The sequence below is a fragment of the Lampetra fluviatilis genome, chromosome 12 (assembly GCF_964198595.1).
Source record: "Lampetra fluviatilis chromosome 12, kcLamFluv1.1, whole genome shotgun sequence".
In the NCBI taxonomy this organism is placed as follows: Eukaryota; Metazoa; Chordata; class Hyperoartia; order Petromyzontiformes; family Petromyzontidae; genus Lampetra; species Lampetra fluviatilis.
The window spans coordinates 7,346,251-7,371,080 of NC_136286.1; the positions used below are offsets into that span (position 1 = coordinate 7,346,251).

The 24,830-nt window shown below is 45.7% G+C and overlaps 1 protein-coding gene across 2 annotated transcripts; it reads right to left on the bottom strand.

Moving 5' to 3' along the window:
• Positions 1-1,355: 1,355 nt before the first annotated feature.
• On the bottom strand, positions 1,356-20,752 carry CPXM2 (carboxypeptidase X, M14 family member 2). 2 transcript variants are annotated; one of them, XM_078861545.1, is made up of 14 exons: positions 20,213-20,752; positions 19,785-19,835; positions 19,239-19,348; positions 17,400-17,539; positions 14,577-14,661; positions 11,763-11,907; positions 10,678-10,766; positions 10,254-10,377; positions 9,279-9,475; positions 7,333-7,512; positions 4,521-4,818; positions 4,001-4,140; positions 2,881-2,980; positions 1,356-2,563 (listed from the first exon to the last, which is right to left on the bottom strand). In XM_078861545.1, exons 1-14 carry the CDS (start codon positions 20,694-20,696, stop codon positions 2,313-2,315), a joined length of 2,394 nt encoding a protein of 797 aa, XP_078717671.1. In that variant the 5' UTR covers positions 20,697-20,752; the 3' UTR covers positions 1,356-2,312. The 2 variants fall into 2 exon arrangements, with proteins under 2 accessions (XP_078717671.1, XP_078717672.1); XM_078861546.1 differs by having other exon boundaries at positions 4,521-4,821; positions 20,213-20,226.
• Positions 20,753-24,830: the final 4,078 nt, after the last annotated feature.

Consider the following 24,830-nt stretch of genomic DNA (forward strand, 5'->3'; position numbering starts at 1 on the left):
ACCACGTAGGACAGTCCCACAGCCTATGACAGATATGATGATTTCGATTTAAAGCTTTCGTGACTGCAGGGATTCATCTTCTTGGTTCTTTCGGTAAAGTCACGTAGAAGGGAAGTAATAAAATAATAAAAATAAAACATAATAAAACAATTCTCACGACGTTTCGGCCACAACGCAAGCAGCCGTCCTCAGGTGAAAACCAGGTCTGTCGAGGCGACGCTGGCCGAAACGTCGTGAGAATTGTTTTATTATGTTTTATTTGTATTATTTTATTACTTCCCTTCTACGTGACTTTACCGAAAGAACCAAGAAGAGATATGATGATGACAATGATGATTATACTGGAGGATCGGTTTAACATGTAGGCTTTCGCGACCAATATTATCAATAAGATAGGTTTTGGGTTATATTGTGTCGCTAGACCCACCACTTCCCGACATAGTCAATGGCCTTTGCACCGGATTGGCTTTCAAGTGTCGACATCACATGTATCCCTCTATTTAAGACTGAAACAGGAGGTTTTCTCTACAACTCTGGCTGTCGCCTGATGATGCTCGTTGTAATTCCTGGCGAAATGTCGTACTCGATTTGTAAATGTTGTGGGTTTACTCTCCAATACACCTGTGTGCTGTACTAGTAACGATTTGACACGTTTTGTTAACGTGACAAACCTTACTAATTGGCTGTGTTGGCTGGTGGTGGGTTTTAACGACACATTGTTCGCGATCCAATCCAAAAACCTCTAATATGGATACTTGAGGATGTCACTCGGTACTAAGTGAGAGTAATTCTGTTAAACGCTGTGGTGCATTAACGAATGTGAAAGAGAAAATCTCGCGCTGTGCACTTTTGCTTTCTTTTCATTGGCTCCTTAGTGCCCATTTCGTTTTTAAGAGGCGCGTTAATCGCGGAAGAGGAGATACACGTTAAACAAGTGGAATATATCGCGGCGTATTCACAAACACAACAGTTTTATACTTCGCTTTTGCACTATGTGAAAAAAAAACCTGTTAGCAGTCAGAATGAGTTTCGTACACCCTAAAAACACACAATGCGAGAAATAACAGTCTGCCTGATAGAGACATGTCGGAGTAAGTGTTCCACCAGCGGAACATATATCCTTTTATTGTTGCTTTTCTTCAAAACAAGGCACCAGGGTACAATTGGCTCATCAACATGGAATGTGTTTTGTAAAAGCCCTCTGTTGCTGTGCGCTTAGTAGAATGTGGACAATTAACTCGGCTAGTTCATAAAATACAGTATCAAATGCCAACCGGGACTGGTTAATAAAGTGAAAAATAACCGTGCTCTGCATCTTCGTGTTTGCTTGCTGCTGCTGCTGTGTGTGCTGAGCTCAGGTGTTTCCTTGTTCCAGATCTATGTGCAAGTGAAACGATAGAAATCCCGTTGCTGGTGTAATGGAGATTTATGTCCGAGATAAAATATTGATGTAAAAAACACCATCAATCATCTCCTATGCATTTATTTGAATTATTTATAATAGGCGGCATTATACCGATATCTTGGTTGTTGTTGTTGTTGTGTGTTTTATTCTGACAAACTCCTGTTCTGTTCTACCCAATGTGTGTGCGTGTGTGCATGGTGCTGGCCTCTCATCCCGTCGTGTGCCGTATCGGCCTTCATTGCTGCTCGCTAACAGCACTTGCCCCAAAAGTCTGTTAAGGCTATACGGAGCATATTTGTCTTGCTTGTTTGTATATACACACACACAGAGGGTGATCCAATTATCCAATTATAGATACCCCACTGAGATATACATTGACCTTAGCTTACACATCATTGGATGCTGTGAGCATATCACATCGGCTGTGTTGGACAATGTATGTCAGGCAAGAGTTAAATTACTTAATACGTGGATTGGGATTGGTGGGAGACAAGAAGATGTTTTAAATTTTAAATGTTTTTGTATGATGTCTCCCTGTTAGTAAAGCAGGGCATCTATAAATATATCACCCAGGGTATACATATAGTACGCCATTTGGTATAATGTGCATTACATGTGCACACATTGAAATACCAGGATTTTAAAACAAGGATAAAAGAGGAGGATTTTAATTTTAATTTGAAGGATTTTCATTCATAGAACGCCGGCAACTAACAGACACAGTAAGAAGCAAGCAAATCTCTCCGTACAGACGCTGTCCCGATCCTTCCTATCTCCAAGCTACAACTTGGCTGCTTCACCTTGTATACCCGGAGCAGCCAAAACTCGTTCAAAGGAGGGGCCCCCACCCCAGCGGGGAAGCGAGCAACTGTATTGTCGTTTTTCTTTGAAGTAATGCCAACCGTGTTTACGTTCGCGACGTCCGTTTCACTTGCGAGCTGAACCTTCTGTTGGGGCCGCGTGGCGGCGATTTGTCGAAGAGCTCGGCGAGGTCGCGGATGCGCTGCCGGTTGGTCTTGTGCAGCGTGAAGTTGCAGCGAGTGGCGCCCATGTCGTACCCCACTTGGCAGTTCTGTGCGGTTGGCACGAAGCCCTCTTTACGCGCCGTCACGCGGTACTCCCCTGGGTTCAGTAGCCGCCAGTAATCCCCTCCGCTCGCTTCGAGTTTCAGTTGAAAGAGTCGGTTTTGGCGGTTTTGGAGAGAGGGAGAGAAAAAAGAATTACGACTATTAAAAAATATTACGTTGAATTAATAAAAAAAAAATCTGGGCTCTTTCATTGTTATGCCCATAAATGTTATCTCTGGAGCTTTAACCCTTGCGGTGCACAGGAAGCTATATATATATGAAAAGCTGCTCGCACACTATTGACATGCATCCCATGAGAATACAGATGCAATATTTAATGACTTGCTCAAAGCGAATGTGTGATATCTCAATGGAGTGAATAAGATATTAATGTCGTGCCCTCACTACCTGTTGTCACATCATGGTTGATTTCGTCCACCGAGATGATGGCATTGGGGATTCCTTCACCATCGGCATCTGTGACGATCCCCTTGATTCCCCGGTGGACCTTGCGTGCAGAGAAAAACAAACAGCTTCACGAGCAAGACCGAAATGGGAGCTCGGGTTCGCTGTGCATCGACGGGGCATTGGGCATTGTCTAAGCAAGACAGCACCAGAGAGGGGGCAAAACGCATTGCATGTGCTGCTTTTTGTTACAATATATAATACAACATAGCATATCCGTTCTAGATTTGAAGCTTTCGTGACTGTAAGGATTCATATTCTTAGGTTTTTTTCGGTAAAGTCACGTAGGTAAATTTTTTTTTATTAATAAAAGTAAAATAAAAATAAAATACCTACGTGACTTTACCGAAAAAAAAAAAACCTAAGAATATGTAGCATATCCGACCATCGCACATTTGCCTTGACCAATGGACCGCTGCAGTGTTTGTGAATGGAGTAACTGACAATTTAAATATACGTTCCCACCTTGCCTACACCTCAGTCCCCAACGAGTTCGATATGCGACGTCGTGTTGTATTGTTAAGCGGCGCAGTGGTTCGTGCACCGCACAATGAACTTGGCACCCTGAGTTCGATTCCCGGCCAAGGCTAACATACAGTGGCGAGGTATATATGAATCGGTCCTGGGTCTCACCCACCTCCCTCTTAGCCAACATGCACTGACCAGCGTGGTATAGTCCAGTGTGGTATGGTCAAACAGCTCCCCGCTGGCTGTCAGCACGGCGTAGAGAGGCCTTACATTCGGCAGTGGATTGGCAAACGTCTATAAATTGTGAAATTAGGGGGTGGCTTTGTTCATTGACGCAATTGGCAGTTTTCTTCATGCCTTTAGTTTGGCAGACAGAGTGTGAGCTACTCTGCGGCCTTGTTGGCACGTTCAGGGCATAATGGACAATGCACAGGGGGGGAGGAGGATGAGCTTCTGTCACTCAGCGCACATTTTGCACCACTGATTTTATGTCACGGTCTGGATGGCGTGCGTCGACGGTTATACGTGTTCACGGGCGGAATGCAAATGTCAAGAATTCAAAGCTCTGTGTGGGAGGCACGAACAAAGCTCGTACCTGCTCTAAGAATACAAGAAGGGCCTCGCGGTTGTTCTCCCATTCCTGGGGCAGTTCCGTCTCGTGGGGGAACTTGTCACAACTCAGCTCCATCGTGACCTCAAAACAGTTGGTGTGCAAGTAGCTAAAGTCGCCCATACCTGTTAAAAACACGATAAAACATTTCAGACTCGTGACAATAAAAAAAACCCATCACATTCACACCATTTTCTACGACCACTTTGTCTACAAGGGCATCATTTCAGCTGGGTGCGTCCGGGTTGGCAAGCCGTAAAATTAATTCCATCCCCGGCACACCCCATTCAGTATGCCTCTCGCTACGGCTGCGGCTACTAGTCACGGGCCACACACTCGATTCTATCAACGGGCCCATAAAATATACAGTGAAAAAAATTAAGCCCACGGCAGTATCAGCAGCACGTTGTGAAAAATCGGTCCTTGGGTTAAAAACGATGAGACACGGCAGCCCGACCGAGTTGCCGCCCTTTGGTGGGTGACATTAACGTCGCGAGCGACTCACTGCCGGTGACGGCGTGCCAATTGGCCCCGTTGATAACGCCCTCGTCCTTGGTGAAGTCCTGGCTGTGGCAGACTCGGCGGTTGGCGTCGGTCATAGTGCGGTGCGTGGAGGCGTAGAGGAAGGCGAGCCAGCGGAAGATCTGCTCGTCGGGAGTGGCGCTGGGCTCGCGCGCGCGCCACGGTGAACGCGCTGCGTCGAAGGGGTACGTGACGACCAGCTCGCCGCCGTGCAGGTTCCCGCCGAGGACAAACGGGATCTTCTCCATCCAGGAAACAACCGCTCGCGTTTCCACAGCCACCTGCTGCGGCAGGACCGAGACGTCGCACCTCTCCTTGAGCGAGTTCCGCCACGCGCTCGCTTTTACTCGACATCTGTGAGTCTCGATTTAAAGCTTTCATGACTGCAGGGATACATCTTCTTGGTTCTTTCGGTAAAGTCACGTAGAATGGAGTAGACAGACTCTGTCTACTCGACAGACCTGCTCTCCACCTGAGGACGGCTGCTTGCGTTGTGGCCGAAACGTCGTGAGAATTATTTCATGATGTTTTATTTTTATTATTTTATTATTTCCTTTCTACGTGACTTTACCGAAAGAACCAAGAAGATCTGTGAGTCTATTCAATGCGGAAATCAAGAGGCGGACGAGAACTATGTTGGAGTACTTTTGGAAATCATGGCCGACGGTTCGAGACTGATGATGGAGTGGCAGCCAAAGAAGGCGTTGGCGAGTTTCTCAAGGAGCTGCATCATTTAAAGTAAACGTGACACCAGATAAATGGCCGCTGCTTAGTGAGGCTTTCATCCAGCAGTGGAGAGGTCATGGCTGATGATAACGATGATTGGTGAGCAACTCATTCTCCCAATATCATGGTAATTTTAGAAAACACCTGATTCACTGAAATCAGAAAAAAACCCTTTATATTTTAGTATTTCCAATTATACTACCAGTACTTTTATAGAGGTGGTTGTTTTATTGCAGTTGCACATACAGTAGCTGCCACACTAAGTTAAACCGAAAAAATACAATGTTTTAATTTTGCATCATAAATACAGATTGAGCAATGTGTCGAGATTGTGCTGCTAAGTTCGCTTAATTACACAAAATGCATATATTCTCATATATATATCACGAGTGCAAAATTTATGCAAACAGATAGACACGGTGACATCACAACATGTATACTCACCGGTTATATTTTGCTAATAAATTCGCACATTGTAAGAGCATCTCCAAGGATCCCCATGCACCTATTTCGGAAGGCAACTCCAAGGATCACCGGTAATTGATTATATGAATGTCTTTAATATCTGTTTATCCTAATGGCCACTTAATTTTGCATCCATATTATGGGATGTAATTGCTTTCTCATTAGCTGTCCAAGGTGCAAGGACGACATGGCGCTGAAGTAATGTATGTTTAAAATGCATACCTTTACTTTGATGCATCGTTCATCCTGCTGAGTGTCTGGATAATATGTATGCATGTTTTACACGTTAGTGGCTTAAATTAAAATACTGTCGTTCACTTGTGCAATAACATTGTAAATTAAGTCTCAATTTGAGTAAATGGTTACATCTGTAAAATACATGATAATTTAATTGACAGGACTGGCTAATTAGCAGCACTTCGACATTTATCGTTGCGAATTAAAAGAGAAATATACGAATGAAACGATTTATGGTGATGATGGACAATGATTGATGATTGTTTACTAATGGCGATTGTCAGTTGATGATTATTGATGGTGACCATGATTGATGTTGGTGATTGATGACTGGACAATGATTCATGATTATGTATTCATGGTGATTGATGATGATGATTATGCTTCCAAATACAAGTATTTGAGGAGTTGAAAAATGTGTGGTGAACAGAGATCGACAATTAAAAACACAATGAGCCAAAACGCCTAAATATGTCTCTGTGATATTGCCGCTAGTTAATTGGATCGTGTCGAATGGGGGCTCATTATCTTCTTCCAGCCCGGGGCTCATCACGGCGAGTAGCAGACATCGTTGCGCAGTGGACCCCCCTGGAAAGCCGAGATCTGTCTCATGCATTTATCAAGATAATACAGGACTCTCTAATACTCATCATTTCATCGCTCCATCTCCTCGGTGGACGTTCTCTCTGAGGAAATCAGGCGATGAAATCGGTTCGCGTGCAGGTGCTAGGTGGATTGTTACATCGCTGGATCGTAAGAGGTGGCGGCGGGTTGGAGAGGATTTCGTCCAGCAGTGGATTTTCCATGGCTGATGATGATAATTGCAGGATGGATAGAATGAGTTTTTAACATTTTCCAACAAAGGTTCAAAGCAGACATGCATTAGTTCTGTCTGTCTGGATATACAGGTACCTACTGGGGCGGGAGGGCACGATAACCTTCTTAAATCTAACCCAATATGAAACAAGCCAGAGTATAAAGTTGTGCTGCTATTAGGGACTTGCCCTATTTAAAAACGGTCAAATTGATAAAAGGTTTGCGAGAGAACTTGGAGACACAAACCAGAGCTAAAAACCCCCCACTATTTTCAGATATGCAAATGATTCGTTTCTCGATCCACTATCTATCAGCTTTCATACAGCGAATGAAACATATCCAAAAATAAATGCATTTCGGGATTAATTACATAATCCACGCAAATTCACAACTATTCCTAATGTATTTAAATATAACATATCTTTCCTAAAAAAAAAGAAGGGCCATTTCCCAAAACGTCACCCAATATTTATTTTGTAGTGCTCGTGCACGGCTGCAAAATGCAGTGCCTTGGTTGTTTTGCGTTTTTTATCTGCACGTTGCTATCCCACCGTGGCGTTGCGGCGATGGAACCAGTCCGGAAGAGGAAGGTGATGATTCGGCACCCTGTGCGCCACGTGCCGTCGCTTCTCTGCGTCCCAGAGCACCGAGTTCAGATCCGGAAAGTTGTGGTTGAGATCGATCCCATTGCGAGTCCAACGGCCGAAGGTCCAGCCGGAGAGCTCGGAGCCCTGGTTGGGGCGACGGCGCACATCGCACGCTGTCGTCACGCACCGCTGCACATCCCATCGTTGCTCAACGGAGCGCGATGCCACGCGCCGTATATCACGCACCACGTGTCACACACTGATCGTAAGTGCGCACCAGCCCGCCTAGGCAATTGATTAAAGGTGGGAAAGGTGAATTTCTTACAGAATTAAATATTTGACTTTTTTTTTACTTATGGATTTATTGATTTCAAATTTAATACAATTTACAGCCCTTTGTCAAATCACGGTGAGATGAAGGCTACCTCCAAAGCTATGTAAGTCATGGGGGATGCTGGACCAACACTTCACTGCACTGACAAGGGGTCCAGGACCAGTGCGGATGTCACTCATCGCTAATGATAGCCGTGGCTGGGAATCAATCCAAATTGCTGGGGGTTTTTAGCATTGTTGGAGGTTGTTTGACCATACTTCACTCTGCTGGTCAGTGCTCTTTGTATTTCTATTGCTTTACCATTAGTACTTACAGCATATCATCAGAAATAGAAAAAAATATCCAGCATCGGGGTAGAGCAATAGTGCAGCTGTTCGCACACTGCGACACTACCGAGTTCGATTCCTGGGCACGGCTCGCATCAATGGCGAGGGATATTAGAATCGGTCCCAAGCCGGTACGCTACCAACTCGCACTGACCAGATTGATCGTTTTCGGTAAACCGCCCCCAACGACCGGCACGGCATAGTAGGAACCCCTTCACCCGGCTATGAACCGATAATGGATTGTAAATTATTAAGTATAATCTATAATGCAGCACATTGTTGTGAAATGTATGTGTATATATAAATAGGCTGGCAGGTTTACACAGGGACACACGTTATAATGGAAAAAAAAACATTTTCTTTTATCTAGTTTTAACTACATTGGACCAGTTCAATGATTGTAGCTGTTGTATTCAAGCAGTTCAGAGACTAAAACAATGGCTTAAGACACATTTGAAATCCTCACTAAAAACGTTTGCCCTGCCGGATGTTCAATCTTTGATTTCAAGGGGGCGTTCTTTTTTACATACACTTCTTGGAGGTGACTGGGAGGATCAGGGGATCAGACAAGCAGGGCGATCCTGTGTTCGAATGGAGGCAGCCTCTCATGGTTAGATAAGGTTCGCAGGTGAAGCTAGTTGATCGTCTCATCCCGGTTCACCAATGACACGAATAAAATCATACTAAAATGGTTTAATTTTTTTTCTCCAATTCATTTGGCCTATGTCAGCAAGTCTTTGCGCATGACATTACAATGTATGGACACTAGTGCAGATAAAGCGGCCGATTTAAAATATTTCAGACCTATTTCTGTCACATCTTTTGGGGGCAATTCTTTACTCTAACACATGGTGATGCACTACCCTCTGCAAGAGTTAAAATAACAAATAATGAAATGACAGCACAATTGGAGTATAGTTGGGCGTGGGGGGGGAAGCATAACATGCAATAAAATACAATGCTGACCAGTCACATAGCGGGCTCGGCATGAGCCCTCTGGCGCAGGAAATAAAATCCCCCCTCGCCAAATGTTCTCTCCTCTTCGTTGCCCAGCACCTGGGCTTCTGCGTCCTATCACCGTCTGTACACTCGACAGCCAAGCCACTGATGACGACTTCTGTCGACGTTTTAAATACACGCGTTTGGAGAAGTACACAGGGTGCTTAATTTCAGCCAGGTCTGCCCGGGTTTGGCGACCTGGTATGCCACATCGAGTACACCTCTCATCGCGACTGCCATTTCGTACGCACCGCTTCGTATGCCTTCTCATAGCCATCGGGGTTAACCGACGGCAGGAGGTGAATCCGGGTCTCTTCCACGAGCCTCCTGATGCGTGGATTGCCCCTGTTGTACTCGTGGCAGAGGAACTCCATAAGGAAGAGGGTGAGCTCCCTCCCGAGGGCCTCGTTGCCGTGCAGGCCCGCCACGTAGCGGAACTCCGGCTCGCCTGCGGATTTCCACGGAGGGCGATAACCGAGTGGCGGAGGGCTCGCGTCGCCCGTTCGCAGATGCGCTTCCTCCTAGTTTAGCGCAGGGTGGGCAGGTGGCGTGCTTAATTGAATTCAATAAAGGAACTGATTGATTGGAATACGATGGCGGTGGCTCCGCCAGCACTGGCTGTTTCGTACGTGCCTCATTTAGCGGTTGGGCAGCCGTCCAAACGAACAGGCTCTCTTTGTGGGAGCCCAGCTACAGTGCATGATATATCACCATCACTGTCCAATTAAGCAATTAACCTGTGTATCTCACCGACCATTGAAAATGGGAAAATTGCGAGCATAGTCACGGCATTGGCACTGCAATTTTAAAACGGGCAGTGTCCTAAAATATTTTATTAAGCTTTGCAAGTGCCCCTCAAAAGCCATCATCCAAGGGCTTCACGAAAAAAAATGTCACTGCACGCAACCCGTCCTATCTCCTTGAGCACAACAAATGAATATCGACTTCATGCTTGGTGGGGCTTGGCTGTCACTTTTCTTCAGCTCGAGAAGCATAAATTATTCGGCCTAATGGTTACAGTGCAAGCCGGGCGGGGCGCATTGAGCTCAGCGCTCAGCCACTTACGCCAGAAGCTTCGTCGGTACGCGCACCTCACCAACAGCTACACCGCACTGATTATAATATTCACGCGGTGAAATGGCCTCTCAAGGAATGCGGCCACCACCGCCCCTTTTGTGATGCACTACCGGCTGGCGTTGCACGTTTTACGTGGCGTGAACTCGTACCGAGCTCGTGTGTCCCCGGGTTGTCCGATATCTCCATGGCGTACAGCTTGAGTCCCTTGTAGCTCTTTCCGATGTTGTAAATTCTGGTGACGTTGGGGCATTTCTCGTTGACGATCTTCATCAACTAATGCAAGACAAGGGCGCAATTTATTAGACGGGTGCATTAGCGGTGTTTTATTTTTCAAAGTTATCGTGCCTGTGGTTTTTATTATTATTATTAAATACGGTGATTTAATGAGAAACGTCTTTTATTTATTAATCTATTATTCAATCGAGTAATTAATGTGGCAAATTAAAGATCGTTCGTGACAAACGATGTTTAATGGATCACGCACGCATAATCAGCATTTGTTTTACAATTTGCTATGTAATTGAATTACTGAAACAATTCGTAATTTTAATTACTCTTTGGCAAGCAACTCACAAGCCTCATATCTTTATAGTTGTGGTGTCTGAAGTCAAGGTTATCTGTGGTGGTGACTTCATTTCTTCTGTGGTAATAATTGTTGGGATCTGTTGCACACATGTCAGAACACATTACATTTATAGAGTGTATACTTTGCCTAATGCACAAATTAATTTAATATGGTTCAGCCAAAAACATTATTTCTTCGAGCTAATGTTCTTGTTGAAGTCTATCCAATAAACATGTTATAATCCTCACTGAAAATTGGTCTGAAAGGGGGTATTCAACTCATTTAGCATAACTCCCCCATTCAAGTCAGTATGCCAAAGTCATAAACTCACAACATTTGTAAAAAAAAAAGTATTTCCATCAGGCAATATAATATAAAGCATTCACTTTCATAGAGAATTTTAAGGCATTTCAAGGGAATCGTTATTTCCAGTTTTTTTCTTGGATTGAAGTTTTTTCCATTTTGAAATGTCTGGGCGCGCTGCAGGTATTTTCATAGCAACGAATGGCACACATTATAATTTGTAAAACTACAAATCCCCCAGACACCTTTTCCACATCATTCCATGTTTCCTTTTAGCGACTTTGAGACTTTACAAGTCACGAAGAATTTGCAATAATTTATGTCTCAATTGTTTAAAATATGCAATACAATGTTTTTTTGTTATATAAATGTACTGTGGTGTACGACCCGATTGCCTGCAATGCGTAAGATCTTGGAAGCTAAGCAGGTCTTAGCCTGGATAGTACTTGGATGGGTAACCACTATGCACAAAAAGGTTGTTATCGGCTGTGGGGACTACATTTTGGCAGCCAGTTGGGGATTGCATCAACATCGCTTGTGGCAACGTACTACTATTCTCCAATGCTCCAATGTGTATGCTCCCCACAATCTACACTGCCCAGCGTATTGAAGAACGGTCAAATAACTCCCATGGTCCCGCACAGTGTGGGGAGGTGATTACCCATCAGTGAATTGATAAAAGAGCTGAACATGTAAATATATACGTGGTTCAATCGGTACTACACTCCCATAATGAACATAGAAAAAGGAGAGATTTTTTTTAAAAAAGTGAAATGTGTGCAAACATCACCTTTCATGGGGCAGCCTAATACCTCCAGCCTCATACAGATGTCTCCGTGCCATGTAATGGGATTGATGCGGATGTACCTGGCCACCACAGCTATCTCCAGCTCATTCACCACTGGTGTCTCCTGGTCATGGTTGGCTTCAAAGAGCTAAAAAAAATCACGTAAACATTAACATGCTCAGACCTCGTACAGTCCTTAGCAAGTTTAACACGTAGGCTTTCGCGACCAATATTATTCATAATAAAGGTTTTTTGCTGGATGTAATTACCAGCGAAACGTCGTACTCAAATTATTAATGTTGTGGATTTACTCTCCAACACACCGGTGGGCTAAAGTAGTAACTATTTTGCGTCTTGTTTACGTGACAAATCCCTTACTAATTGGCTGTGTCGGATGGTGGAGGGTTTCGACGCATTTATACTTACGCAATTAAACCCAAAAACCTTTATTATGTAGACCTTAGCAATTTTTTGCTCATAAAATAGATCTCTATTTCATTTCACTCTCGGAGCAGACGAAGGAGGGGCACAATTGTTCCCTCTCGGCCAGCGTTTCTCAAACTTGTTTGCCCCGTGGACCACTCAGCCGATGCAAACATTTCCACGGACCCCCCCCGCCCCAACCCTGGTGACAAAAGGCATTCGCCTATCTCTAAATACCAGCTATACAAAATTATTAATGTTACCGGAACATAGAAAATGGTTTTGTTGTAAACGCAGCGAAAAGGTTATTTTTTTCAGGGGTGGCCTCTAGATCTTAGGCTCAGGGTAGTTTATCTGACTTATTTTGTTGAATTAAATATCATCGTAGGTAAAATATTAATTAATGTCCGAAACGAAAGGTATAATAAAGGTTGTCAGCATTGTCCGGATCAACCTTCATTTGCATCACAGTCCCGTGGACCACCGGGAGGATAGTCACGGACCACCTGGTGATCCCAGGTCCCACACTCTGACAACCACTGCCCTCGATAATGCATGACCTTGACTCAAGTCATGCTTCGATTTAAAGCTTTCGTGACTGCAGGGATTCATCTTCTTGGTTCTTTCGGTAAAGTCGTCACGTAGAAGGGAAGTAATAAAATAATAAAAATAAAACATAATAAAATCATTTTCACGACGTTTCGACCACAACGCAAGCAGCCGTCCTCAGGTGAAAACCAGGTCTGTCGGGGAGACAGCGTCTGAATGGAGCATTCATGAATTAATGAAGCATTCAGACCCTGTCTCCCCGACAGACCTGGTCTTCACCTGAGGAGGGCTGCTTGCGCTGTGGCCGAAACGTCGTGAGAATTATTTTATTATGTTTTATTTTTATTATTTTATTACTTCCCTTCTACGTGACTTTACCGAAAGAACCAAGAAGATCAAGTCATGCTTTAATTTTCTATCACAATCTGGAGAGAAAAAATACGTTAGTTCAGCTTATATAACATCTGTGTACTGTATTTATTCTGTGGAATATTTCTGTGTTTCGGCATTCATATGCAGAGAGATTGCATGGATAGGAAATAATACAAGTAGAAAAAAAACATTTTTAGCGGTGTTATTTATGACACAGCGTGTGACCTTATAAATCAGAGCTCTTATTGTGGCAGCACACTATTTTAGAACAGATATGATGTGTCGGTCTTCAAGGTCTGCGATTGGCACTGTCCAGCGACTGAACTGTATTTTTTTTAGTTGCGCGAAAAAGTTATGGAAATATTTATGCAGTGGAATTTACAGCACGGCGTCGTGGCAGGCATGGCGATTTATTTTTTATATTTTTCTATTTGCCACAAAAAACATGCACACGCGCCTGATTTGCATTTGCCATTTTGCAGATATAACCTCTTGAGAATGTAAATTTTCACACACTGTGTCATTTTGTCTCAGCCAGTCTCAGCAAATAGGGCATAATGATGGAGCACACATAAAGAGCCAGCGCTGAAGTTTGTTTTTTAAGAGATAAAAAAAAACATAAATACCGGCTACTGAAGCAAATGCACGGACAGTATTGCATTCAGCCACATGGGAGAGTGGATATGTTGTTTAAAATTCGTGTTATGCACTTTTGAGTGAAGTTGTGAAATGGATATGCTGATTGCTGGCGATTGAACGAAAAGGGATCTTTTAAAAATTCCTGTTGATATTGCAGTTGATGTGGCAGTTGATGTTGTGCAGGAATAACCGTGACGCGTGCATGATTTGAATGTATAATTATTCTATTCACTGAACGCATTTGCATATCAATGCCAGGCATCTCATACCTGCCAACACGGATTCAAGAGCAGTTGAACCATATGCAGTTCCTGATATTATTTCTGATATAATAATAATCATCATCAGCAGCCATCATGTATCCATTGCTCGATGAAGGCATCTCTAAGCCACTGTCATTCCTCAGTCTAACGACGCAACAATCTATCTTGCGTATGCGCTACGCGTTGATTCCATCGCTCCATCTCTTTGCGCGATGTCTTCTCGGGCAAGTTTACTCCTTTGTCTGCCACTCCGCAGTTCGCCTCAACGACTGACCAACAACGCTTCGAGCGACGTGTCCTGCCCAGGAGCACTCACCCTGATTTACACTCAACATTGATCTCTCTAACTTGTGTCTGCTGTCTGATGTACACGTGCCTCCTTCTGTCTGCAATTCCAAGCACGCCACCTTCTCTGATGTAACAGCAGCAAGTGTTGAAGCGTGCGTGAATCCGTGTATTCGGAGACAATACAATGATAGTTCCGTTTGGAAATGTGTCAAAAGCGAAGTCTAAATGACTGCCACTTTTTTGCATTAATGCGGTGGGTGTCAAAAAGGTTCAATACCCTTACCCTTTCGTCTGTGCCGTTCTGGTATGTGATCCACGAGTGACTGTCATTGCTGAACATCACTTTATAGGACGTGATCCAAGCGTGCCTGATTATAATTGGGGGGAAGAATTGGCATAACATACATACACTGCACAACAACGATTGATGATAACTAAAATAGCAGTGAACAGCCCTTCATCTGTCCCCTAACGAGGGTTGTTTGACCATACTTCACCACCACGATGGTCAGTGCGGGTTGTCAGCTGTAGCCTCCATACGCTATAAAAGCCACTGTAGAATACATGTATCAAAATGCATTCGTCAACAACACGGCCTTAAAAGGAATAATTATATTAGGTGACGTTTCAGTCATATGACCTCTTCATAGTGCATACATTATATATTGTATATACAGTTAAGCATGCGATGCACACCACGTAACAATCCTTAATAAATGTGCATACGTGAATGTAAACAGCACATTGTAAATATGCAACGTCAACTGGCCTTAAATATCCACGGGATTAATACAATAACCACTGTTCAAAGTGCCACTATACACAAAGTGAAAATACGATTTATGTTAACAGTAACGGCGATTAAAAAAAAATGCAAGCGAAGCATTGATAGCAGTGGGATGGCACTCTGAGGAGGTATTGATTTACATAGACTCCTACATTTTTTACGACGTGGAAATTAACCTAACGCGCTACTAAAACAAACGTCGTTAGGACGCGCTCCCGTTTTATCGGCGTGGTAGGATTCATGAACTCCAGTGACCAAGTTATCCACAAGGGCAGCAGCGCCACGTGGTGGTCACATCGCGTCACTGCATACAGCTGCAAGCAATTAAATTTGCCCATAATATCGTTTTTTTTGGGGGGGGTTAGATCGCGTAAATATATAAATGTGTCGTTAAACCCGCCACCACCCGACACAGCCAATTAGTGAGGTTTGTCACGTAAATAGAACATGACAATTTGTTACGAGTACAGCACTAACCGGTGTGTTGGAGAGCAAAGCTATAGTGTGGAGGATATTGGTCGCGAAAGCCTACGCTTTAAACCAATCTAATTTGCTTTACAGCGTCTTCCCAACGCCGGTGTCGGGCGTAGAACGTTGTTCTGACCATACTTCACCATTGCTGGCCAAAATCAATCAAACCTTCATTGAATGTCGAGCTCGTCACAACAAAATTGTCTTCACGAGTAAGCACATCGCATTACATCAATACAATTTAAGTCACACAACAGAAAATGTATACACATTAGTTGAAATTCATGAGAATATATTTCACGAATGCACGTACGTCCCATCGCCAACACGCACCATTTGCCACGTGCATAGTTTCGTGAATCAGCGAGTGAAAGCAATAAAGTGACTTTTAAGTATTAGGTCATCTGATTGATATATATATAAAAAAACAAATTGAAACCAAGTTGAAGCAATTTAAAAGCAGAAGATGTGAACCCGGGTCAAATTCACGGCCACGGATAAGATCGGTGGATCAGAGCGATATCTCTGTACCGGTCATGCCCTCAACTCCGCCTTCTTGGTATCAATCGCCACGGTCCCACGTGGTGACAGATGGCAACATCCTCACGACTGAGTGCGGTCACGGCAGAGGGAGGCTCTCTTGCCGAATTGTATTGACAAATAATTGCATGTTATAAAGTATAGACGTGTAATTTGTTAATGGCATACATTTAAATGAGCTAAAGAAGATTAACCAGCTTTTTTTTCTCCCCCGGTATAATATGCTCATTAAACAAGACAAAACATAACCGTGGTTAATCCTAAAGGTTTTAGTGAATTCCGTGGAATTCCAAATACGTTTCACTGCCACGTGCATAGCACACATACAAGCCAATTAAATAACGAATGGTAATGCAGGGAGCACACACCATCTCTCTTTGAAACTGCTCCTGGGTGAAGGCTTCTCCACCCAACCACCCACCCACGTGTCTGTCAAGCCATGTATATTATGGCTGGTTTTTTTTGCCATACTTTTTCACGCACGTCCGTCTGGGCTGGTGAAAAGGGGGTGGCAGACACGAGACAGGACAGGTTCAGGTGTCACTCGCCACTGATGCTGGCCGGATCGTGGGTGTTTAATGCGCCGTGAGCAGTATGCACTTCATGTATAGAATTTACAAGGTTACCATTAAGGTATAGACAACGTTGAAGTCTAAATTTCGATTTAAAGCTTTCGTGACTGCAGGGATTCATCTTATTGGTTCTTTCGGTAAAGTCACGTAGAATGTCTTCTCGACAGACCTGTTCTACACCTGAGGACGGCTGCTTGCGTTGTGGCCGAAACGTCGTGAGAATTATTTTATAATGTTTTATTTTTATTATTTTATTATTTCCATTCTACGTGACTTTACCGAAATAACCAATAAAACGTTGAAATCTGTATAAAATGCGTGTAAAATGAGCATGATGGGCGTATGTCCAGGAATTATATTCGATGATCTGGCACGCTTAGGGGTAACGATTCAATTCACACATTGATTCGTTTGGTTGGCGTGTACTGCATGGACCGTGTCTCGCGTGTACTGTCTGTACTGTGTCTCGCGTGTACTGCCTGTACTGTGTCTCGCGTGTACTGCCTGTACTGTGTCTCGCGTGTACTGCCTGTACTGTGTCTCGCGTGTACTGCCTGTACTGTGTCTCGCGTGTACTGTCTGTACTGTGTCTCGCGTGTACTGTCTGTACTGTGTCTCGCGTGTACTGCCTGTACTGTGTCTCGCGTGTACTGTCTGTACTGTGTCTCGCGTGTCCTGTCTGTACTGTGTCTCGCGTGTACTGTCTGTACTGTGTCTCGGGCAGTGCTGTCCTCACGTCTGCTGGGAGTTGCGTCCTTGCGTAATGATGCCAGTGAAGTTGGTGATGCGATGCGCGTCCACCTCCATCCACTGCTGCGCGTCGTGGCGACCCGCGCACCAAGCCCCGTCATACTGATCATCCTCCAGCATGCCGGCCTGCACAGCAGCAGCAGCACGCCAGCGATGAGGATCATGATGATGATGTGCATGATGATGATGTGCATGATGATGATGATGCCCGTGACCAAGATGATCATTCGTGGCGATGTGCATGATGATGTCAGCGATGAGGATGATGGTGATGTGCGTGATTATGGTTTCAGCGACGAGGATGTTGATGATGTTGGTGGTGGTGGTGACGATGAGCATGATTAAGATGTGATACGCATCGTGGTGGTGGTGATGATGTGGATGATGATGCCAGCGACGAGGATTTTAATGATGGTGTGCATGATAATGATGTGATATGCATGATGATGGTGGTTGTGGTGGTGATGTTCATGATGACGCCAGCGACGAGGATGATCATGATGGTCATGTGCATGATGATGATGTGATGTATATATATGCACGATGATCTATTTATCACTAGTACGATAACGATCATACCAACAATTTACAGTTCCTTGTCACATCGCAGCGGTGTCGCTATTGATCATACTTCCCCATACGTTCTCCACATCGATCAGTGTGGGTTGTTGGTGGGGAGGGGCCAGGACTTTGTTGAGAATTGTCAGGGCCGGTCAGTCGCCACTGATGGTAGCCGTGACAAAGAATTGAACTCCTCAAAGCGGGCCGGGGTTCGTAGTGCAGTGCGCTAACTGCACCCACCGTCCCCGTCGTCATTCATAACGGTGCATACACATATTTAAATCATTTTGATGAGCAATATCATTTCTGACGTGACTCAAGAATATTACCAATGATGCTGTATTTCTCTTCGTCATCGTCACGAAGCGCGATGATTATGTGCATCATCATGCACAGCACATCGCCATAGCGTGAGATGACATCTTAGAATCAAATTCAAGTCCTTATTCCTCAACCGTGCAGTTTTGCCACATTGAAGTGTCATTTATAGGAATAAAAGTACAATGTTAATATTTAAAAACGATCCCTGCAAGTTGCTTTACGCAACTGATAAATTGCGTCACGTGAATAACATTTAAACACTAACACATGCATATATTCCCAATATCAATACACGCTCTTCCACTGCCTCATAATCTGGACTCCCTTCCCCAACCATCCGTGCTGTCGACTCCCTGTCAATGTCCAAATACAGATTTAAACGCGGTTATGTTCAGACGCCATACGTATAAATCCAACTAGTTAATCGCGACCTCGTGCAGAGTGCCAGGTCATGATACTTTGAGGCAATCCTCACGGAGGAGTCATGGACTCGCTCGCGATGAACACATTCCTGCGGATGGAGCTGGTAGGAACGTTGGGTTGCTCGGTCAATGGCCAGGGTCAACGGCGGCGTGGTGTATTCCGCAAATATGCCCGACTGTGAGGGCGGGAACAAGCCGGCGTGAGTAGGTTAAACGTTGAGTTTTATAAGGGCACCATGGGGTGACCAGCCCCTCCCCACCCAGCCCCACCCCTCCCACCGCTCCCACCCCCCACCCAGCCCCACCCTCCCCACCCAACCCCTCCCCACCCTCTCCACCCAGCCCCACCCCTCCCATTTTTGGATGCACGACGGACGGACGGACACAATAACCCCCTGTGGGCTGGTGGAACCAGGAGGTTCCTACCAGTAATATTCCCACCCATTGAAATAGTGGCCACATCACCCTCCCCCCGCCGTGAGCACGTGTGCGCCCAGTGCCGGTGGTGCGAGAGGGCGCACCTGGATATTGAGCCTGCCTCTGTGAGCCCCCAGGCCGTAACGACTGATAGTTGACGCGTGGATCTGGAAATCATCAATCCGCATGGACTCCATCCCGAGCGGCGGGCACGCTTCAGTCGGGAGAGAAGAGAGAGAGATAAATGGGAGATATACACATTATATATATACAGTGTAGGAGTTATAATATAATGTTTTCTTTCCACTACGTACTTTATTTGACGATAAGCAGCAGGACAAAAATAACTCGGTGTTAAAATGTTTTTTGCAGGGGTATATATATATTAAAAAAATAATGTTTAACAGAGATTAAATATCGTGTCACGCTTGCATAGAGACACGTACAAGGCGGGCAGGCTATTTTTGAAGACGGTACAAGCCATTGCAATCTTGTGATTCATTGTCATGTTAAGTGATTTTGGTAAAGGAATACCACTGCGTTCATAAATAAGTAAGTACGAGCACGAATATAATGGGTCATATCTTCACACTATAAATACAATAGAGAGTGTGGGCTGCAGGTGTGTGTGTGTGTTTTGCATCACTTACAGGTGGGTGGTGCAGGTTTCGAAGTCGTTTGCCTCTTAGCCGCATCTTTTCCTACGAACAAACAATTGTCATTCGCACTTTAAAACAATGCTAACTTTGTGTAAACGCTCTCAACTGCAGCGTCTAACCCTTCAGCACACACGGCCACATTATGATGTGGTAACACTTTGCCAAAGGCGCGCGGTGAATTGCTGCATCGCGGGACGTGCAAGTGGTGGCAATGGCTTGGGGAAGAGATTCACTCAGCAGGAAATTGATGCATGTATGTTAAACTTCTTTCGCACCGTACGTAGCCAAATCGTTCTACGTAGCAGCCAGCCATTGAACACGGCAGCTAATGCTCTTTACGATGATGCGAATATCTAAACAAAACGAGCACAACAACTGAATTGCCCTATCCGCACCGCACGCCACGCTCCTCCACCTACCCTTCTTGATGGCTTTCACAACCTCCACTCCCTGGGCGCCCGCGCGCCGCCTGGCCGGACTTTCTGCAGCAGGACGTGCCGCTTTAATTGTGTACAGATCGTGCCGCTCTCCGGCCACGTTGGCACCACCGATCACGGCGCCTTGCCGCGCCTCCGCGGGCCAACGCGAGGCGCCGTCTCGGATCCCCGTGGATGTGGCAACCGCGGTAATGAGATCCTCCTGGCCGGAGCTGATTGCGCCCCGGGAGGCCGCGCGTCCTCGCAGGGAGTTGTCACTTGTCTCCCGCACGGGCGCGTAGTAATGCTCCCTGTTGCGGATCTCCTGCAGGTAGTAGTCAAAGTGCTCGTCCGCGGGGGAAGAAACGGCGAGGTGCGGCAGCAGCAGGAGCAGCTGCAGTGGCAGAAGGAGCAGAGCTCGGGTCGCGCTGCAGGCCGCGTTCGCGTTAAGGGGCAGCAGGCTCGTGGTGATGGCCCGTTTGGGCATCTTGTGCGCGCCTCTCTCGGTGTCTGTAAGCTAATGCCCGTTTGGAACAGCTTGGAACAGAAGCCACCACCGTATTCATGCAAACCACCGCGGTCATATGGCACTAATAGGCTATTGTGCGGCACGTAAGCAGTGTCACACATTGCCAAGAGCCAAACATTATTTTTTTTACGTTCCATTAAGACACTTGGCTCGGCGCAAGACCTAACGTGCTTCATATGTTAATGGCCCATTTTGCTTTGATGTTGCACGTGCGCCTGCCCATTGCATTCTACCCGCGGATTGGGTTTAATGAAAGCCGTGCGTTGGAAATTACACGCGTCGTTTTCAGGAGGGTATGCGGATTTTTTTTTTAAAGCGGAATTTTTTTTTTCTCCATACAGGAACCGTTTCAAAGTGTCAAACGCACAATGCAAACTTTGACTTTTATTCGCCTTAACGTTTCACGGCTGGCCAGGTTCAGAAGGCGTGCTGATGAAAGACTTTCCCCCCTAAGGCAATTCACCCTATCATCTGCAATATTAAAGTGTGTAAAGCGTGGCTCTCCACCGAACCCTCAAAGGTCAAAGCTGTAGAGTAACACATGTCAATCCACTGCTGGATGAAGTCCTCCCAACACCGCGCCGTTTGTGTGTGCTGGTTATTTGACCATACTTCACCACGCCGGTTAACACAGATTGGTCAAGATGGGGGTGGGGGGGCATAGACGTGAGAGGATAGAGTCACCGTACAACATTTTTTGTATTATTGAATTGTCCCCTGTTGATCACTACGTCGCATAACCCCGCGAACCAGGAGCCGCCTATGACAACTTGGCATGCATTGCGCTCACACATCTACACACCGCACAGGCTCCAACCTGCTTAGCTGTCGAGCTCGAGTGAATTATGGCTCATTTGGTCATAAACGTAGCTGTAGAATGCAGAACAAATAAATGTGCCCTCTTAGTCGTGATTACTCACAGACCCTATTATCGTGGAGGAGGCTCGGTTTTGAAAAACACGTTGTTTGTGTTGTAGAGCCACGGTGACTGCTTTAGCCATTATGTTAAATTACACTGAATTGCAAGCAATAAAACCGCGAGGTAATAGGTGGTGCAGAATACGTATACGTTTCCGTGCTGTACTGTTTAAGATTGATAAGCTTAACATGGAATATCACGGAATTATGCAATTTTAAAGGGAGCTGTATGTGCCCCAATATTTTAAAACCTGTGGTTGTTTACATAAAGCGACACAATGGACAGCTTTACTCGATTTCCAACCATGTCCTGCTCATGTGAAAAATATTGTTTTTTATTACAAAAATCACAGCTCGTTGTCAGTAGACTGTTGGTTGAAAACCTCCCTAGGTCAAGCAACCAGTTACTTGACCTAGGGAGGTTTTCAACCAACAACCAGTTGCTTGACCTAGGGAGGTCAAGCAACTGGTTGCTTGACCTAGGGAGGTTGCTTGACCTAGGGAGGTCAAGCAACTGGTTGCTTGACCTTACTTCACCATTCTGATCAGTGCGCTTGGTGAAGTGGCGGGAGGGGGCAGCAAAATATCGATTCAGATGTCACTCACTCCTGATATTAGCCGTGGCCGAAAAACGAGTTCAGGTTGCCTGGTTTGTAGCTTGTAAACCACCGGGCCGCGTACAATCTGCATACTCTATCTTTCAGATTTGATACTATAACGAGATCCAGCCCTTTTCCATTACGAATCCCCGTTCAGATCCGAACAAGATAAACCGTTTTCTGTAGGGCCGCTTCTCATCCGACCACAACAAGCTGTGTGAACGTCCCCTGCTGCAATGCAGCCGTTCAATTGGATCGTCTCTACACATTATTGGGTGTTCAAGTAACCTGATAATGAAGCGCACGTGCCACCTGTGGGAGCCGCAGCGTATTTATGCGTCTATTTAAATCCATCGAAAACCATTTCAGCTCAAAACTTCCATGTGGGGTTGGGGGGAGTATTGAGCCGCCTGCTCCGCTTCGAGAAATCGAGCGGTTTCGTGCCGTTGCGATGGGGCGCCGCGGGTTTGGTGGGCGACACATTTCGCCGTTATCCGTACGACGGACACCATTCGTTGCTGCTCCTGTAGATAAGCCTGACGATGGGGGGGGGGGGGGTCTCTTCCCGGTGTGTTCTGCTGCATGATGTTTCCTTGCAGGTGCGTGTGGGGAGCGATAGAGCGGTAGTGCAGCGGCTAGCGCTACGAACCCGTCGAACCGAGTTCAATTCCCGCTCACGGCCAACACCAGTGACGATTATCTGAGCCGGTCCTGGGCCATCCAGAGGTCTACTCCGCCTCGTGCTGTATGAGTACTACGTTTTGCCAATGATTACAACTCGCTTCAGCACACACCGAGCTACAGAACACACCCGTGTGTGATGTAGCTTGGTGTATACTGGACTAGTAATGCATTGGCATGTTCTGTTTACGTGACAACCCTTAATAATTTACTTTTGTCGGGTGGTGGTGGGTTTAACGACACATTTATATATTTACGGAATCTAACCCCAAAAGAAACCTGTATTATGGATGATATTGTTCGCGAAAGCCTATGCGTAAAACTGGGATTTGTCCTTTTTTACGTTGGTGTAATATCACCCTTCGACCTTTTCGCTTTGGCTCCTGGGACCAACTGCAGAAGCGACGCTGGTCTCCCCAACAGCTGCGTTACGAGTCTCAACTCTGATGCCATCGTTGTGAAACCGGGCAGAGAAAGGGGGGTTGGGGGGGGGGTCACGACACAACGACCGGGTTCACCCCCCCCCAGCACCACTCAACACGTGAGTCCGTTCACGACCCAAGAGCCAACGGGATTAGTTGGAAGGTATCACCCTGGGGTAATGTGCACCATTGACAGTGTCCACCGTGGGCAGAAATCTTTACGTATATTCCAATATATACGCAATACTTTCAGTTTGTATATGCACACTTTTCAACTTTATACTCCACATGTTTTTTATATAAGGTATTTTTTTTCTTTCAAAAACCATATTCTTTCAATGCCATTGTTTTTTTTATCACAAAGAAGCTGTCATGATGACCTTGCTATCGTACATGGTTGTGATCTAGAGGTACAATTAAAAAAAAAAGAGAATCACTGTAAGCATTCGTCACTCTGGGTTCTACCCATAATCCTGTTATTGGGCCAATGGCTCAAGGATTTAAGAGCAGCGCTGCGAGCTTGTCTGCAGACGATCGTGTGCACTTGCAGCATACGGGAACGATTAGGCACGCGTCAAGTGGGGCCCTCTGGTTGTGAATGGCTGTGCGGGTGAAACACACAGGCCTTCCGGCGCTGCGGCCATTCCAAACATATAACAGCACCACGACCAAGAAGCGAAACCCCTTTTGACTGCCTTCATTTGGCTACTGCGAGATGCTGCTGTGGTGTCACGGCTGGCGCACTGGGCTCGCAATTGCCAGTGAAATATCCTGGCGAGCTCGTTTAAATAATGCGCACGTTACCCCCCCCTCCTTTCTCCCCCTCTCATCCTTCCCCCCCACCATCCTCCCCAGCCCACCTCCCCGCCAGTAAGTCAATCTGGTCGCGAGTGGGAGCTGGTAGGGTAAAGTGTGGGTACTGGCACCTCCCCAATGTCTGCCTATACTAGAGGTGAGCTCTAGACGGCCGCTTTATTTATATGCTGCCTACGAGTGTTTCTTAGCCAGAGAGGCACTTTTGATCTGACATGTTCTGGCATGCAGTGAATTTTACATGTCGAGTTTAACACTGTGTGACTTCGCTGAGAGCTGGCTTTAAAATGTCCTCCCTGTGAACCGTGTAGGATTTGTTTCCCCCCCCCCCCCCATTCTTCCTTTTGGCGACCGCTCTTCTAAGCCCCCTGCTGTGCATTGCGTGTCAAGTCCAAGGATGATTCACGAGATGTCGTGTCCATGCCGTCGCGAAGGATTCCTCCTCCGTCGGCCGTCCGTCCGTCTGCGACGGGTGGAAATACGTCGAGCAATGGCATATCAATGTCTAGACAAGAGTCTTGTCTGCGTCAATGAACAAACAAAAGTATTCCATTAGCGCGTCGGATTTCGTACACTGACCGTCGAAGGACGTGACTTTGGCGAGACGCATCGTCGTCGGAAGGGCCTCCTTTAAGACGACGGAGGAGAGCGAGCGAGTG